This window comes from Sardina pilchardus, chromosome 2 (genome assembly GCF_963854185.1).
Source record: "Sardina pilchardus chromosome 2, fSarPil1.1, whole genome shotgun sequence".
Taxonomy (NCBI): Eukaryota; Metazoa; Chordata; class Actinopteri; order Clupeiformes; family Clupeidae; genus Sardina; species Sardina pilchardus.
Window position 1 is genome coordinate 10,270,624 of NC_084995.1, and position 15,839 is coordinate 10,286,462.

The 15,839-nt window shown below is 43.5% G+C and overlaps 1 protein-coding gene across 1 annotated transcript; it reads right to left on the reverse strand.

Moving 5' to 3' along the window:
* Window positions 1–271: 271 nt before the first annotated feature.
* brinp3b (bone morphogenetic protein/retinoic acid inducible neural-specific 3b) lies at window positions 272–15,617 on the reverse strand. The gene is made up of 8 exons (XM_062553846.1): window positions 15,416–15,617; window positions 14,822–15,099; window positions 10,974–11,164; window positions 9,716–9,906; window positions 5,090–5,195; window positions 4,430–4,666; window positions 3,885–4,107; window positions 272–3,216 (listed from the first exon to the last, which is right to left on the reverse strand). Exons 2-8 carry the CDS (start codon window positions 15,052–15,054, stop codon window positions 2,100–2,102), a joined length of 2,298 nt encoding a protein of 765 aa, XP_062409830.1. The 5' UTR covers window positions 15,055–15,099; window positions 15,416–15,617; the 3' UTR covers window positions 272–2,099.
* Between the last annotated feature and the right edge of the window lie 222 nt (window positions 15,618–15,839).

Here is a 15,839-nt window from a genome sequence, read left to right on the forward strand (position 1 = left end):
CAGAACGGCACGTCAATGAGGAGAAATTTTATAGCACATAATGATCTTTTTCAAAACACTCCTTTGTACTCTTTATTTGATTCAGCTGTGGCATCATTATGCCATATCATCACAACAAATAACAAATATAAACTGCATTAACAGTACGCAATTAATATCAAACACCAACAACAATGAATTAATCTGTAAAATATGTCTGAAATACAATTCTGATTGAATAGAAAAAAGACAACACTTCCTCTGAATTTCCTCTTCATGATGCATTAATAAGACCTGTTTAATGTATCATATGCTCTTTCTTCATAATGTATTATAATGTCTAGGTGTGATAGTCTAGCAACTGAGGTATTAAAAGTGTACAAACTCTAATACTACCATTATTAAGTATAATGTCTCATGATATAAATACAAAACATGTATGCATAACAATAACATACACATATGTGTCTGTACACCCTCTATATGAAGCATGTAATGCACATACACATTTAGAACATGTGTAGCACATTTAATGTGCATTTAACAAAGGTGCGCAATCATCATACGGACACAATCATACTATCAATTATTACAAACAATATCATTCTTGATAGTTGTTCTTTCATGATAACATACAGTATACAGTACATTATGAGTGTATTGGAGCATTCATCTGAAGAACACATAATAATGCACATAAATTAGCTTTATAATAAGATACTTAGTAAAATTTACTTAATTCAACGATGTCCCGAAATAAGTATAGCCTATCATAATTTGTCGTCATTTTGTATTTAAGATCTTAAGCAGGGAATAGACATCACTGGCTGAACTGTGATTTATAACAATGATTGATGCTAAGTCTATTAAAAGACAATGATGACTCTTATGATCAAACGTCTACATGAGAGAAATTCAAATCAAACTAATATGCTAGATCCACCATGAGCAAACCAGAGTCAGCGATAAGCCAATCCTCTGCCTGCCACTTCGGATCTCCTGGTATTGTAATTCGATAGTGTAAAGGAATGGTTTCGATTCTGCTTTTAGGAGCTACAGTATATGGACGCTCCAGTACACCCACAACAGAACTCTTCTACTGAGCGTCTTTGATACAGCGCCTCCTAAAAGTGATATATGACCACAGTTTATGACCCATAGCTGGTTAGCATAATAACTTCAGAGCAATACAGACCATGGGCACTTCAGATGTATCTTCACACATTGTTATTTAGGTCCCTTTTCTACATTTTAAACTAAGTGTTCTACACATGGCCCCTCCAAAACATTTAATACATTTATCTTGTAACAGCCAAAACAAATTGATTGATCTCTATATGTATTTATGATTTGATTAACCAGGGTAGTCACTAACCAGTAGTCACACTGAGACTTTTCTTTGATGGTGGAGATGATGGGAATCAGAATGATTTATAACAATGATCTCCTTCATATTTTCACTGTCAAAAGCTTTGGAAAAAAATGGCAAACACTGTTTCCAGTAAACCAAACATTTCAAAGAACCACAACCATCATCGCTTTGAAAGTTGACGTCAATTTGCCCCTCCATTTGACCAGAATAGCTGCAATACACCAGAGCCATTTGGGTCCTCATAAATCATTAACCGCCAAATGTGAAGGAGCACATTAAGAGTGTTTTGCTTTTAGCGTAATTCTTGTAAACATATACGTAGTCATGCCTTTCTACAACATATGCAATGGAGTGGAAAAATAATGAATACTCTATAATATCATCCTAGGAGTGATAAATCATATCACTTGACCTAAAAACTGTGGAGGGTATGGAGGAAGTTTAACTCAATTTAAGTGACCAAAGAAAAGGCTTTTCTAAAAACACTAATGCACATCAAATAAATGATGAACCATCTTGTTTTTGCTCATTATGTAGTTTATCGGCCTACAATCTACAGTACAAAACCTCATGAGAAATGATGAAACGCTGTAATACACCTTAAGCAAACATCTTATGCATTCCATGTGCAACGCATATGATGCAATATAGATACGCATACAATGCATTATGAAGAGGGCATTCACAGGAAGTGTTTCCAAAAGAAAAAACTGGAGCACTGGCAAAAAATATATGCTGTATCGGCCAACTAACTACAGAGCTTGGTGGGTTCATACTCCATGGAATATGGTTGTTTGGCACTGAAAGTCTGCAGCGCGGTGAGTATCCGCACCACCTCCGAGCTGGATAGTTTTAAGCGGTGACGGAGCAGGCAGGAGAACAGGTCCAGGGGCTGCGGCCCGGGCGGGGACAGCTTGTTGACCCGGTGCCGGATCTCCACCAGCTGCAGCAGCGCCGTGTCCCGCGAGCCCTGCGTGTACGGGTAGTCCAGCTGCAGGATCAGGTCTTGGATGGCCTCGGGGTCAAAGTGCATGCTGTAGCCGAACAGCTGCATGCTGTTGATTTTCATGTAGCCCAGGTTCTGGGAGGGGTCGGCCACCTCCAGCGGCTCCAGGTACACCGAGCCGTTCCCCTGGGCCGAGTCGGCGCGGATCTTGCTCCTCAGGTAGAAGTGCACCGTCTCAAAGAAGCTCTTCCACCTGTTGCCCAGAGTCAGAGTCCAGTTGTAGCAGTAGAGGGGATTATCGAGCTTGGTCTTCTCCCAGTTGGGGTAGCCGTGCTGGTTGATGGGCATGGTCCAGCTCTCCGAGTGGCTGCCCCCAAACGGGTTGACGTAGACGGAGAGCACGGGCTCCAGGGTGCTGTTCTTGGTGTGGCAGATCTGCAGCGAGAGGCCCAGCAGCATGTGCACGCGGTTGGACTTGAACTTGTTGCTCTTGAGCGTGAGCAGCATCCGCTTCCGCCACGACGGGTCGAACCAGGCGTTGAGGCGCACGTCGTTGCTGACGAAGATGCCGTGCAGCGAGATGCGCCCGTCCCGCCGCTGCAGCAGGTAGCGCAGCTCGCCGTCGCGCAGGTCCGTCTCGAAGCCCAGGTAGTGGTCCGTGGAGTCGGGCACGGCGTGCCGGCACGTGCCGTGGCCCAGGGTGAAGCCCGCGTTGCAGCCGGCGCAGCGGGTGCGGTTCTCCGCCGAGCACGAGACGCAACGGGCCCCCTCGCCCACCGCGCACGGGATCAGGCCCTGGCAGGAGCGGTGCTCGTACGGACAGGTGCAGCTGTGGCCGTCCTCCGAGTACTGCCCGATGAGATTGTTCTCACTGCAGTAGAGGATGGAGAGGATGTAGCTCAGCCAGTACGCGAAGGGCCTTGGGGGTGAGGAAGGGAGAGAAAAAGACACGGCGCTTTTAGACTTTTCCAGATGGGTCTGAGGAACAACAGGCTGTAAATCAGAGCTAACAATAACAAAATGTCATAGCTGTAGTGCTGCTGCGCAATAAAAGGAACAAATTGGAGTAATAAAAACACAAAGTGGGGCATGGATGAATGGCGTGTGTTGGGAAAAACAGCATTAAGGAAAGTTCTTCATTGCATTATATGAAACTAAGTGTGACAATCAAATGTGGACTTTTGCAGTGAGCAGTCCAATGAGACCACCAGAGGCAGTAGCAATGATGGCCAAAGGTGTATTTCCTCATTATAAGCAGAGTAGGCGACAGTTTTGTTTTTCTTCACTTGAAACCATTAACTAAGAATGATCCACAAGTGAGTACCACAGGGTGCAATTTCACGCTTGAAAAAAAGAAAACATTTAGTGCCTCATCCACTCTGTCAGCATTTCTCAAAGCACTCTAAAAAGGCACACACTTTTTTTGGTTTCAAAGCATGCTCTCTAGCATGGTTGTATCTCACACAAAAACAACAACAACAACAATAACAACCACAACAATAATAAAACAAAAACACACACACTTGCATAATTATAACAGAAAGCAAAGCCTGGGATTCTAATGAGTCTCCATAAAATTCACTCCACCTCTCCCTCTGCAGGACTATTTTGGGCTGAGTGTGGCATCTCTTGCTGAGGCTGAAGAGCTTGTTAGTGGTTCTCCGGGCCTTGGCGAGGAGCTGGCTGGCGCTCGTCTCCAGCTGCCGATAGCGCTGCTGCAGACCGGCGTCGCTCCTCCACAAGCGCAGGATGGCTGACGAGTTCAGGGCGTAGTGTGTCGGAAGCTGACCCACAAAGCTCTGGAACTCGTCTAAGTAAGTAGATCACAATGAATTATTCAAACTCACATTATTATGTCGATTATTCATCTGTGCAATGACTTGAATGAATCTAAAGTTTTTGGACTTCTGAGACAGACCACTGTACATCATTGGCCGCTACGTCAGTATGTTGGGTCTTACAGCATAACTGAATGGCAGTTCTCTATTCAATGCGGGTAAGATATTACTGTCTCAGCTTCTAGAAAATCCCATGCTGTGGGAAACTGTGGCAATAATTCACTGGAGAGAAGATTCTCTGTAATAACTCAGCACTTTGGTACTGAACAAAGACAAAGAAACTGAAGGAAGCACCTGACTCCTCAAACTCTTGGTTCGCCACCCTCCAGGCCTCTTTGACACGCTGTAGGCTGGCCTCCAGGGAGTGCAACTCCTGCCGGGGGCAGTTGCACTGTGGGAAGCCGGGGTGACACTGGCACCAACAGTCGTTCTGTCGGCAAACAAACTGGCCCTCCGAATTGCAGCCAATGTAGCCCAAGGCAGCCTGGATGAAACTGTTTCTTAAGTAGGCAGGCAGAACAACCTGGAGTCCTGTGAGCAAGTGAGAGGATGGCAGAGAGTGAAGTAAACAATCCCTCTGGGCGGTGTCTGCGAGAGCCTACTGCAGGTGCTAAAACACTTTTAATTAACAATCAAGGCAATCATGAGACAAATGACTTATCAAGTCACAGGAGTGATTTAGTCAAACTCATTAATTACTTTATCCATTACACAGAGAGAGAACGCAAAAAAGAGACAGACAGAGAGAGAGAAAGAAAGAGAGAGAGAGAGAGAGAGAAAGAGAGAGAAAGAGAGAAAGAGAGAAAGAGAGAGAGAGATGCCTCTTGAGTAGCGCTGCTGCTTTGCTGAACAGTGTGTGGTCCCATGGTAACAGTGCTAGTTTAGAGACAGGAGCTATCTGTTGAATAATCAGGTGTGCTGCTTGATGATGCATGAGAATTAGTGAGCATTCACCTTGCAAATGGACTTTGTTTTCAGGGCTGTGTACCAGTACAGAGCTGACAGAGTCAAGGTTGTCATAGTTACTGCATCCAAGGGGGCCCGTCCTTGTTTCAGTCACCTGCAGACAAACAACAGAGTGGCCATTCTGCACTTTTAATGAGTTTTATCTGTGGATAGCTGGTTAAGTACCGGATCATTGTCTGCTGCCGGTCATTATCGAGAAATAAATCCCGACAGAGCGAACAGGACCCTGACAAAAAGCAGAGAATTATTTTCCTATAATGACCAGCAGATAATACATTATGCTGCTTATTATACAGCAACTTGCCAAAACAAGAAAAGACATTTCACAATATGCCTTTAAAAACTATTTTGGTAATATTCCGTGGCTTTTGCAGAGAAAAAAAAAATATGCCAAACAAATAGACTTTGAAAGTCTCAGATGTTGCATACATACAGTATTACTTGCTGACTCACTCTCTGAGAAGTCCTATTACGATAAGTGCACAAACTACTCACAGAATAATATGAAAGATTTTAATCTAAAGCACAAAGCCCGGTGCCATTTGCAGTGGTCATTCATTTTTTGCAGTGGTCATTATACAGAATTATCAGACTGTTGGGAGTTTCATGTCGACGGAACTTTCTGCAGCATTCTGAAGAGCCACAAAAGTGAAATAACTAACTCCTTCATGGAGCTTATGTTCTTGTTCTTGTTCTTGTTATGTTCTTCTTATGTTCTTGGCCTGTTTGTTAAACTGTTAACAGGATAATTCAAGAACTTCCATCTTAGTGCAAAGATCTAGCCTGCCCCAAAGAGAAACCCCTTACATCCAAACTGGATCAGATTTATCACTTTCATTAACATTACGACATATACATTAGCATATTACAGAATATGACCTTAGCGGAAATCTCCTCCTTCAGATAGGCTTTTTACCTCTGGTAGTGTGTGTGTGTGTGTGTGTGTGTGTGTGTGTGTGTGTGTGTGTGTCTGTGCGTGTACGTGCATGTGTGCATGTGTCCACTGTGTAAGTGTCTGTGGGGGTTTGCAGTCCTCCTTATCCCCACTGTGAGACAACACATTGTTATGCTTTGATATGCAAAAGCTGTCAGGACTCATCACTCCGTCTTTCCAAAAGCAATCAAACAGAGTTTTAAAAACCCAAACAAATCATTTCAAGGACAGCGAGAGATGGGGAGAAACCGAGCGAAAGAGAGAGGGGGGAAAAGACACGGACAGCAGAGAGCCAGTTGGGCAAGTGAAGCAAAATAAAGAGGTAAAGAGAATTGCAACTCCATTACACCCACAGCGCTGTAATGTTCCTGACGCTCTTGCTAATGCAGCTGCAGCATGATTCATTAAAGTCAGAGTATTCTCTGCAGGCACCAGTGCATTTACTTCTAAACAAACACCGAATGCATTGGAGACTAATACACAGTCCAAATGAAATAGTACATCTATTTGTTGTGGGATGCAGTGGGTGTTTTGTTTGCTGTAAGCAATGGGTGTGGGACTGTTGTGTGGACCAACTCAGTAATGTTCCGTTTATGCAGCCCTTTTGTGTCCAATAGAGTGTATGTGTAGTGTTCATTATTCAAGTGTGTCTTCTGTTGACTGATCTCTGAGCTAGTGATCGTGTTATCTGTCCACCATCAATGTCAACATATTTGTGAAGTATGCCCGCCCCCACCCTGTCCTCCCACAGAGTAATTCATTGTGTTGTGATTCATAACAAAAGCCTTCTGCCAAGAAGAGAGCGATTCTCTGATTGCCGTCTTCAAAGAGCCCTAACCCTACAATATGTTTACAGCACCTGTTTATGTACGAATGTGTTCTTTGTCAACATCAGAGAAAACTGAGCTTAAAAAGTATGCCTGTCTTTGTACTTCACCCAACATCAGCTGTGCTAAACATATGAACATATTCTGACAGACGCAGCCTTTTTTCTCTACTTAGACTAACAAGAAGTATGATTTTTCTTCACAACATTCAGTGAGACCGAGACAGTGTGACAGTGTGACAGTGTGAAAACAAGAAACACAGGACGGATGGTCAGTGGTGTGAACTGATGTGCTGGTTCAGTCTTCTATTCTAGTGTCTAATTAAGGAAGCTGGCAGAGAACAAGAAAGGCCCCACAGACACTGTCTGGCATGATAGTGCTTCCCACACTGTCAAAAATCAATGACTGAGGAATCGTTCACGTTATCCTCCTCGACCAAATCGCTTTTCACATAATACCGATAACTCTGACAAAGAAACGGGAACCATAGCCCTGATCCTGAATGGGACTGAAGCTCAATGTCTGCACTGTGAAATGTCACACTGTGACTGACATATTCATCTCTGGGCCTGCACCGCAGTCTCCTGCTGTCTTGTTTAATTTGAATGCAATTCCATGGCCACGTTTGAGTGATAAAATGACAGGTGGCGAAGGCTTTGGCTCACTGTGCCTATATACCTCCAATTCTTCATCAACGGAAGACTGCTGCTATGAACAAATGCCATGCCAAGCCGGTGTTTCAAGCTTAGTGACCGATTCTGCCTTTCAGCAAAGTCTCCCGTGGGAAAAGCCAGCACATCTTGTTCTCAGTGTATCGTTCCTCAGTTTGGCACTTCTACAGCCCCACAATTACCACAGCCACCGCTCTGAGAAGCGACACTTCTCCTCCATATCGTCTCCATTGTTTAGTGAGAAGTGGCGAATGGTTTATCTAAAATCATTTGATACAGAACAGACAGACTATTAGTGCAGCTTCATTACTCCCTGCATAACTGGCAGCTGAGGACTGAACACTCATTTTCCGTTTGATCCAGCGAAAACAGAAAAAGAACCGACTCCATACATAATATACTGCACTAACCACTGCGCAAGGCAAATGTCAGTGCAGGATGCCTTGACTTATACCATCTGCCAGTATAATGAAGATCAATCTAACAAACTAACATTGCATACACTGCTTCATAGATTCTAATTAAAGGTCTAAATGCATTACTTCAATCTAATCTCTCATCCAGCAGCTCATTCAATCGTCTCATAATAAGATGTATTCAAGAGTCTGCTTTTAACATTACTATAACCTGTCCATAAATCATCCAGGCCTCTTCTCTTTAACATTTTCCTCATAAGCTAACAAATGGAGTTAGCCAAAGCAGAGTGGAGTATATCGATGGAATCAAGCCACAGATTTATCATCCTCTTTCAGGTTGCTGATTCTCCCTCTCACCTTGATGGCATCTTATCCTAGTGTCATTAAATGTCTATGCACCATCTGACAAAGTTTTAGTCCTTGTGAAGAACTATATGTACTGTGTGTGTAATCAGCTAATAATGGCTTGTCATTCCAAATCAACAAGCAACAAGATATTTGGGAAGAAAGTCCTTGGTGATGACCTGCTTCACAGAAATGGTACACCTCACTAAAAAATATGGCAGAAATGGCCCCAGTCGTGGCGCGACTGGCTGGGGCACCTGCACCGCACGCCGGCGACCCGGGTTCGATTCCCGCCCCGTGGTCCTTTCCGGATCCCACCCTGCTCTCTCTCCCACTCGTTTCCTGTCACCCTACACTGTTCTGTCTGATTAAAGGCATAAAAGCCCCAAAAAATATCTTAAAAAAAAAAAAAAAAAAAAAAAAAGATTTCATTTAAACAAAAAAAAAACAAAAATATGGCAGAAATTACCCAGATACTTTGAGTAACCTTGTTAGAAAGCAAGGAGAGATACTTGATTAATCATATCTTACACAAGTGGGTGTTGGATAGATGTACTAGAAAAGCTAGGGACCTTGATAACTTAAAGCAAGGCCTATCCAACTGTCCCTGCAATCTCAATGTGTGTGAAGTAGGTCTGCTGCATTTAGATGAATGTGCATTTCCCATTAGTCTCCTATAGATAAATCAGCTCATACAGTCGGCACAATCCACTAACTGCCCAGAGGCTTTGTTCCTGGCTGGCTGGGACTTGGCCTTGGCATGAGTCAAATCTACTCAAGTTTTTGTGTTTACTTTTAAGTGGTGATAACATTCAAGACGGATCAATAAACCACCGAGCAACCCAATACACGAGAAGTATTGCAGCACTTTACACACAGAGATGGCCAACAAAGAGACAGAGATAGCCAACAGCAGTATGGAGAGCTTCAAGGACATGTTCATGAATATGGCTGATGAAGCCTACAACTCAAGAGCCGGACTTCAGAAATGAGCCCCTTTTCAGGACTGCTCATCAGAAAACTGCTCAGGCCCAACGTTATGAACTAAGCAGGGGAATGGAGAGGAGAGATAGACAGGCATGTGGCATGAAGTGTGGACTTGAAATTGTAAAGAAACGGGAAGTGAAATTTGCCATGTAACATATCATGAGATGCACCTGTTCTTATTCTAGCGTATCGATCCTTAAGCTGTCAAAGCAGCTATGCCTATCCATACAGCTGACCAGCGAGGTATAGATAAGATAGATAGATGCATCAATAGATAGATAAACATCATTTTCAAATACACTATTGATTAACATAAAGGTGAAAGCAGCAAAAGACCCTATTTTACACACAGCCCACAGCTCCCCTTCCCTGTGTCGTCGCCCTGTTCTCAAGACGCAGTGTCTCCACTGTGCTGCTGTGGCTGTCGGCGTTACCTTGATGGCGGAGGAGGCGATCTGGAGGTGGTGCAGCTTGCGCAGTGTGCTCTCCCTGTCGATGAAGTACGAGGCGGCCAGCTGGTGCAGGGCCTCCAGGGTCAGCGCGGCGGTGCTGTTCAGATCGATCCCAACCTCCGGGCCTCGGCTCAACTTCCTCTGGTCCACAAAAATGGTCAAGGACTCCTCTCCTGACAGCCCAAGAGAGAGAGGGGTCACTTAATGCATTAGATTTAGCGCTTCAACGGAAGCCTTTATTCAAACTGACTTGGACTACATTTAAACACTTAATGACCTTTTGTTGGCACTTCTGTGCGCCCCCACCCCTCCGGAAATGACTCCATTGATGTTGGTGTCACACTCTTCTCTACCAGTGCCACTGACTATATACATTACTGTAAACAGCCTTTCCACAGTGGATCTGAACTGAGGCTGAATGGGAGATACTGTAAGGTTGTTTCTTCGACTCGCTACAGTATGAATCTCATATCAACACTGGGCCAGTTTGATCTAAATAGGATTGTGTCCCAAGTCAGTAAGTGCACGGAGGACTGGACATTTCCAGTTGTGCATCTCTAATCATGTGAAAGTAGACCATTTCACTGGACACATAAGAAATTCATGAAAGAGAGATGGGAATAATTCAGGACATCAGGCCCGGGGCCTCATTCGTTCCTAAAACTCACATACTGTATGCAGTTTTCTTATCTGAGATTTGTTCTTAGGAAAAAAATTGAATCTACACAAACTCAAGGGCTCTCTTACAAACTTTTGAGCACTGACGTTGTTTAACTGGTTATTGCAGTTTAATTATTGCTACAGTTACAGTATAATGCAAAATGTTAGGATTAAATGACTATATTTCTTGTATCTCTGAATAATTATTTTCAGCATTTTACAAAATATTTAGCTTTTTTTCAAATGAAAAACAAATTCAAATGTTCATACCAAATGTGCCTATTTTCAGATCTACTACAGACACTACTAAATATGGCCTAACTTTTTTAATCTGAGTTCTCGTACACAACCTTCTTAAGACAAGACCATTCCAAGGAGGGTATTGGTGAATGCTGTAGAAGAATAAGAATAAGAAGTGTTTTTTTCCTTAACTGTAAAACAGACCCGTCTGGTTTTGACATGCTTGTACTGTATATGGATGCTATGCGCACCAGCAATAGCTAAGGTCTGTTGCTTTGCCTGCACAACATCAAAACAGTTACCCAGTAGAACGATATCATTTATATGTGTGTGTCTGTACCTCCCAACGTGGCGGAGAGCAGGAAGTGCGTGCCGTACTTCTTGATGATGTTGTCTGTTATCTTCTGCAGGGTGGGCCTCCGCCCCAGCACCCTGATGCTGTGGATAAACTCGGGGTCAAGAGGTGCAGCCACTCCATTGCTCTCCTGCCTCTCCAAGGCCAGGCTGTTGACCCTCCATCTGCCAAACTCTCTGCAAAGCAAGGTAAGCGTTCAATGCAGCCTCTGCGTCAGGTGGGGGCAGGGAACAACAGGACAATATGCAATCTGGTGAAACACAGAAATGTAATCAGCAATATGCAAATCAGATTCAGCCCCCCCTCCCTCCCTCAGCTTTCCTCGCGGCTCCCAAAGAAACAGTGTGCTTATTCTTTTTCCACACAATTTATCTTCACTGCCGTGGTAAATCCGGCACAGTGGGTGCCGCTTGATTGTGCTGGGGGTTGAGGAATCTCCAGACGGACCAACCGGAGTAAACTCACCCATCCACGGAGACTTCTGTCCTCTGCAACACAGCGGGTTTGCAGGGTATCAACAGCTAACTTTGAAACTTTATTTCATTCTGCCAAGTATAAATCTTTTATAATGAGATATTTGAGAGACTTTGCTACCCACTGTTCCTGCTGTGTTTACTAGCAAACAGATGAGTTGTTTGTTTGGACTGTGACGTGGGATGGTAGTGGGAGATGGGGCCTCAAGAGATCATCATTTCTGTGAGATTAGTGTGACTCCTGCTGCCATTTAGCTGAGAGATCACCTTATTAAATAACTAGTCTCTCAACACACTGGCAATAATAGTCCAAACCCTGCACTGCACTCAATATGTTTCATTGCACTTGCCCACACTTGTCTACGCATGTGCACATTAAACCAAGCAGAAGTTGCAAGCTGTACTTTCCTTTCTTTTCCTAGGGAAAGAACACACACACACACACACACACACACACACACACACACACACACACACACACACACACACACACACACACACAAGCATACACACACAAACACAGACACAGACATACACAGATACACACACATACACAAACACACAGACACACACACACACACACACACACACACTCACTCAGACACAACAGGAAGAAGATGAACTGCAGAGCAAGTCATCTCAAGTTTCCTCTCTATGCAGGCTGACAGAGTGTTCTTGTGCCCCAAGGCCCAGGTCTTTTTGTTTAGTGCTTCGGAGATCCTCCTCTCCCACTCACTGTTTACACAGAATGCCAACGGGAAGTGTGATAGGTTAACGTGAGGCTTAATCTGCATCATTCATACATAATGGAACTGGCTTGTAGCCTCAAGATTATCTCTAGGTGATTAGCAGCCGGTATTCACTGAATATTACAGAAACGTTGTCTCATTGTCTTTAACGTCTCCAAATAATGAAATGTGGGGAAAATAACTTCATTCTTAGCACACTAAAACTATGAGCATGTTTTGTTTTATTGTTCCTAATAAACCACAAAAGAATTCGATGCTGTACTCTGTGAAACTTACATATGCTTACTGTTTTGCAAAGACGGGCAGTTTGCCCTAAACCTCTGGGTCAGCTCAGCAGGTTTTTTTTAAAGCATCCGCTACAATCAGATGTCCTGGTGGACCTTTAAAGCTATTCTGTGTGTACTTGAATGCCAAGAAAGTTTGAAAAAAAAGAAGAAGAAGAAGCAAAGCCCAGAAAATCAAAACTCCCAATGCCATTACTTATCCCTGTAAATCAAAAATATAAAAAATTCTCCCAGTTTTGTTGGGGGCTGAGTGGAGAGGGCGGCAATCATTTCAGTGTCTCTGAAAGACATTAAAAAGAAAGGCAACGAATGATCCACCCGTGGACAGTTGGATGGAGTGTATCATTACAGCCAATCAGCCTAACGAGGCCTGAGATGAGTGGCTGCTTGCCGGTGCTTGATGGGCACTCCACGCACACAGAGGACCATCCAGCAGCCTCTTGCCCACGAGGGAGCACGGGGGGACAGAGGGACGCTCAGCTGGAGAGGCCTTTGGCAGCCACCAGTGGGGACCTGGGGCTACGTCTAATCAAAAGGCAATAGTGGGGACCACAGGCGATGGAGATGGCATCCGGGAGGGGGGGGGGGGGGGGGGGGGGGAGGGTTGGGGGGCGAGGTGCTCGAGGTGCTGAGGCCCACACTCTAATCAGCACTGCTACATGTTATCGCACACAGAATACAGGGTCCCACATCTGAGAGTGTTTGAGGAGGACGCTGTTCAATCCTCATGGCATACAGTTCTTACATACATTATGCATTGTTGCCCTCTTTTCATGCCATAACATAAAAAATAATAAATAAATAAATAAACATGAAATAGCTATATGATAACTGTGTCTCCCATCAACCAACTAGAACTATTCTAAAAGATTGCAATTTTTTTTCACAGACTAATTAAATTTAGTTATAATATTTACATCTCACAATTTGGATTCTTTATAATAATGATAATGTGCTTATTATTACTCTAATAATATGCAGGCCTGAGTGCAGTAATCTCTTACTTGCTGCAACATCATCATCATCATCATCATCATCACAGTCAACACCTGCTGGCAGAAACACTGGGTAAACTGTCTGCCCTGTTGTACCATCAGTATTATTCAACGGCTCTTTATGTGGTCCTTCGTCAAGTATTACGACACAGATAAACTTGGAACATGTGCAATATGATCTAATGGAGCAGCGTATGTCTTCTGTCCACTCTAGAATCGACAGAGCTGTAAAAGATCTGCTGGCTACTATTACTGGTTATTTCCTTGTGTGACAGTAAAAATCTGATTCTATTGAGCAAAGTATTTGATAGGATATACTCATTACAGCCACACAACATTACAGTAGTATATTATGGCTTCCCTTGATGCACTGTGAAACATATTTGTATAATTAGCAAATTAGTATCAATGTGTTAATACTGAAATAAAATACTACTTCAACAACACAGTGCAATTCAGATTGAATTTGGATAACAATTTAAGTTTAAAGTATAGTCCAAAAGTAAGTCATTTTATGTTCCCTCCTCTCAGAGTAGCCCATGATGGCTGCATGTAATGCATTTCCCTACACAGTCATACTCACATCATGCACCTTGAATGTCAAATATGAAAGCTCAGCTTCAAAGGAAGTGCTGAGCAGCAAACATCTTGTTATATTACAGCAGAGCCATGCCACATATGGGCATGGACCGGTTCTGTGGGCTATTTTTATGGATCTTCTTGCTCATGAGAGACATCTGCTATTTTATTGGCTCTGTCACAAGCCATTGATTTCCCTAGAGATTACAGGACCGATAAAAGAAAATGTAAAAATAGTTTTCATCTGTCAAGATAATATCTCATTATGAGGAGATGTCATTAATCCTTTATTAAAATAGGGTATAGGCTTGTGTTGACTTGTTGATCAGTATGAAGTGATTAGGGCTTGCAGTTTAATTATCAGAATTATCATAATATGAGAAGATTGTTTGCTTCCACCACAAGAGGGAGGGAACACAGTAAATGGAAAGACCAGTAGGATTTATATGAGCCCAGAGACAGAAGGCATTTTTTTGTGTTTCACTATTTTCATTCTATTTGACTAAAAATAGACTGTGGTTCCTGCTTCACGCAACCACTTGCAATGACACAACACAGCCAAATGCATAATTAAATAGTAATGATGTAGCCTATGACAATTACAAACTAATTAGACCAACTCTGCACACGTGTGCAATGTGCATACACATTTACATATAAAGTCGGAACAAAGACACAACCGCTTTTTCAAAACAGCAAACACAAAATTGTTTGGTCTTTGGCACCTTTCGTCTCGCAGGTCTCGCATCTCACCTGTAAATCTTGTATCTCGTTGTAAAGCCGTGTTCGTATCGTTCCGTGAACTCCGTGAACTCCGGTGCGCGGTGAAACGGTCCTTTATCCGACAGGAGCCAGCTCAGGGGGTCAGCGGCATCAACGGAGGTGGCCGCGGTGGCTATAGCCCAGCAGCAGCGTAGGGTGAGTATCATTCCCTCCCATCGGCGCATCTGATCAACCGGTCTAAGACCAACACTTCGACCGAGCATTCTTCTCCCAAGGACTCTTCATTCTTTCAAATGTGTCTCTGTTCCCTATTGTAAGTGAATACACTGTGAACCATATCGATTTCATCATCAATTACATAAGCACAGACTGATGGATCATATCAACTTTGCAAACGAGCTGCTGCGCCAACATTTAAGCCATATCATTAGGCAATAGCCTAGCCTAGACTACATTCCGTGAGACAAGTTTGAAGTTCAACTCTAGTCCGAGCTTCTCATACATAGCCTACGCTCGTACACCAAGCTATCTTGTAGCCTGCAGCAGCATAATGGCAGTCTATTGGATATGGTTAAAGTATTAATATCAACCCGCGTTATTATTATAGGCAAATCATTTATTTACCAGAGAGGACAGCAGTGTTACTTCCTCAAAAGAAATAGCGTCCATGTGCACAGGTGAGACCCGTGCAGGGTAGTGTTTTTTCCCGTCCCGGTCTGCGCACCTTTCGAAGTTAGGTCTCCAAGAACTATGAGACGATGCGAACAGAACTGGACGAAAGCTGCGTTATGGGAAAGTTTTAGTCTATGCGTTGCTGTCAAATAGTAATCCCTCCAATGAAACCGAAGGTATTTCATCCATTGGTTACTTGGACAAAGTGTTTTCAGCATGTGGAGTATTCCAACAGCCGGAGAGACAGTGGCCGACTCTCCAGTTCTCTCGGTAAGCATTCAGCGATAGCCTACCGATTTATTCACGTTCATCGCTCTCCCCCCTCCCCACATTGGTTGCGTGCATATGAGGCGGGAGGACGTCGTCGATCAAGTAG

Excerpts from the sequence above, each read along its gene's own strand:
- brinp3b (XM_062553846.1), bottom strand. The coding sequence starts at position 15,054 with ATGCTCGGTCGAAGTGTTGGTCTTAGACCGGTTGATCAGATGCGCCGA. Across the intron at positions 5,196-9,715 it reads TCGCCTCCTCCGCCATCAAG|GTGACTGAAACAAGGACGGG; the intron begins GTAACGCCGACA and ends GTTTGTCTGCAG. Across the intron at positions 4,108-4,429 it reads CCAAGAGTTTGAGGAGTCAG|ACGAGTTCCAGAGCTTTGTG; the intron begins GTGCTTCCTTCA and ends CTACTTACTTAG.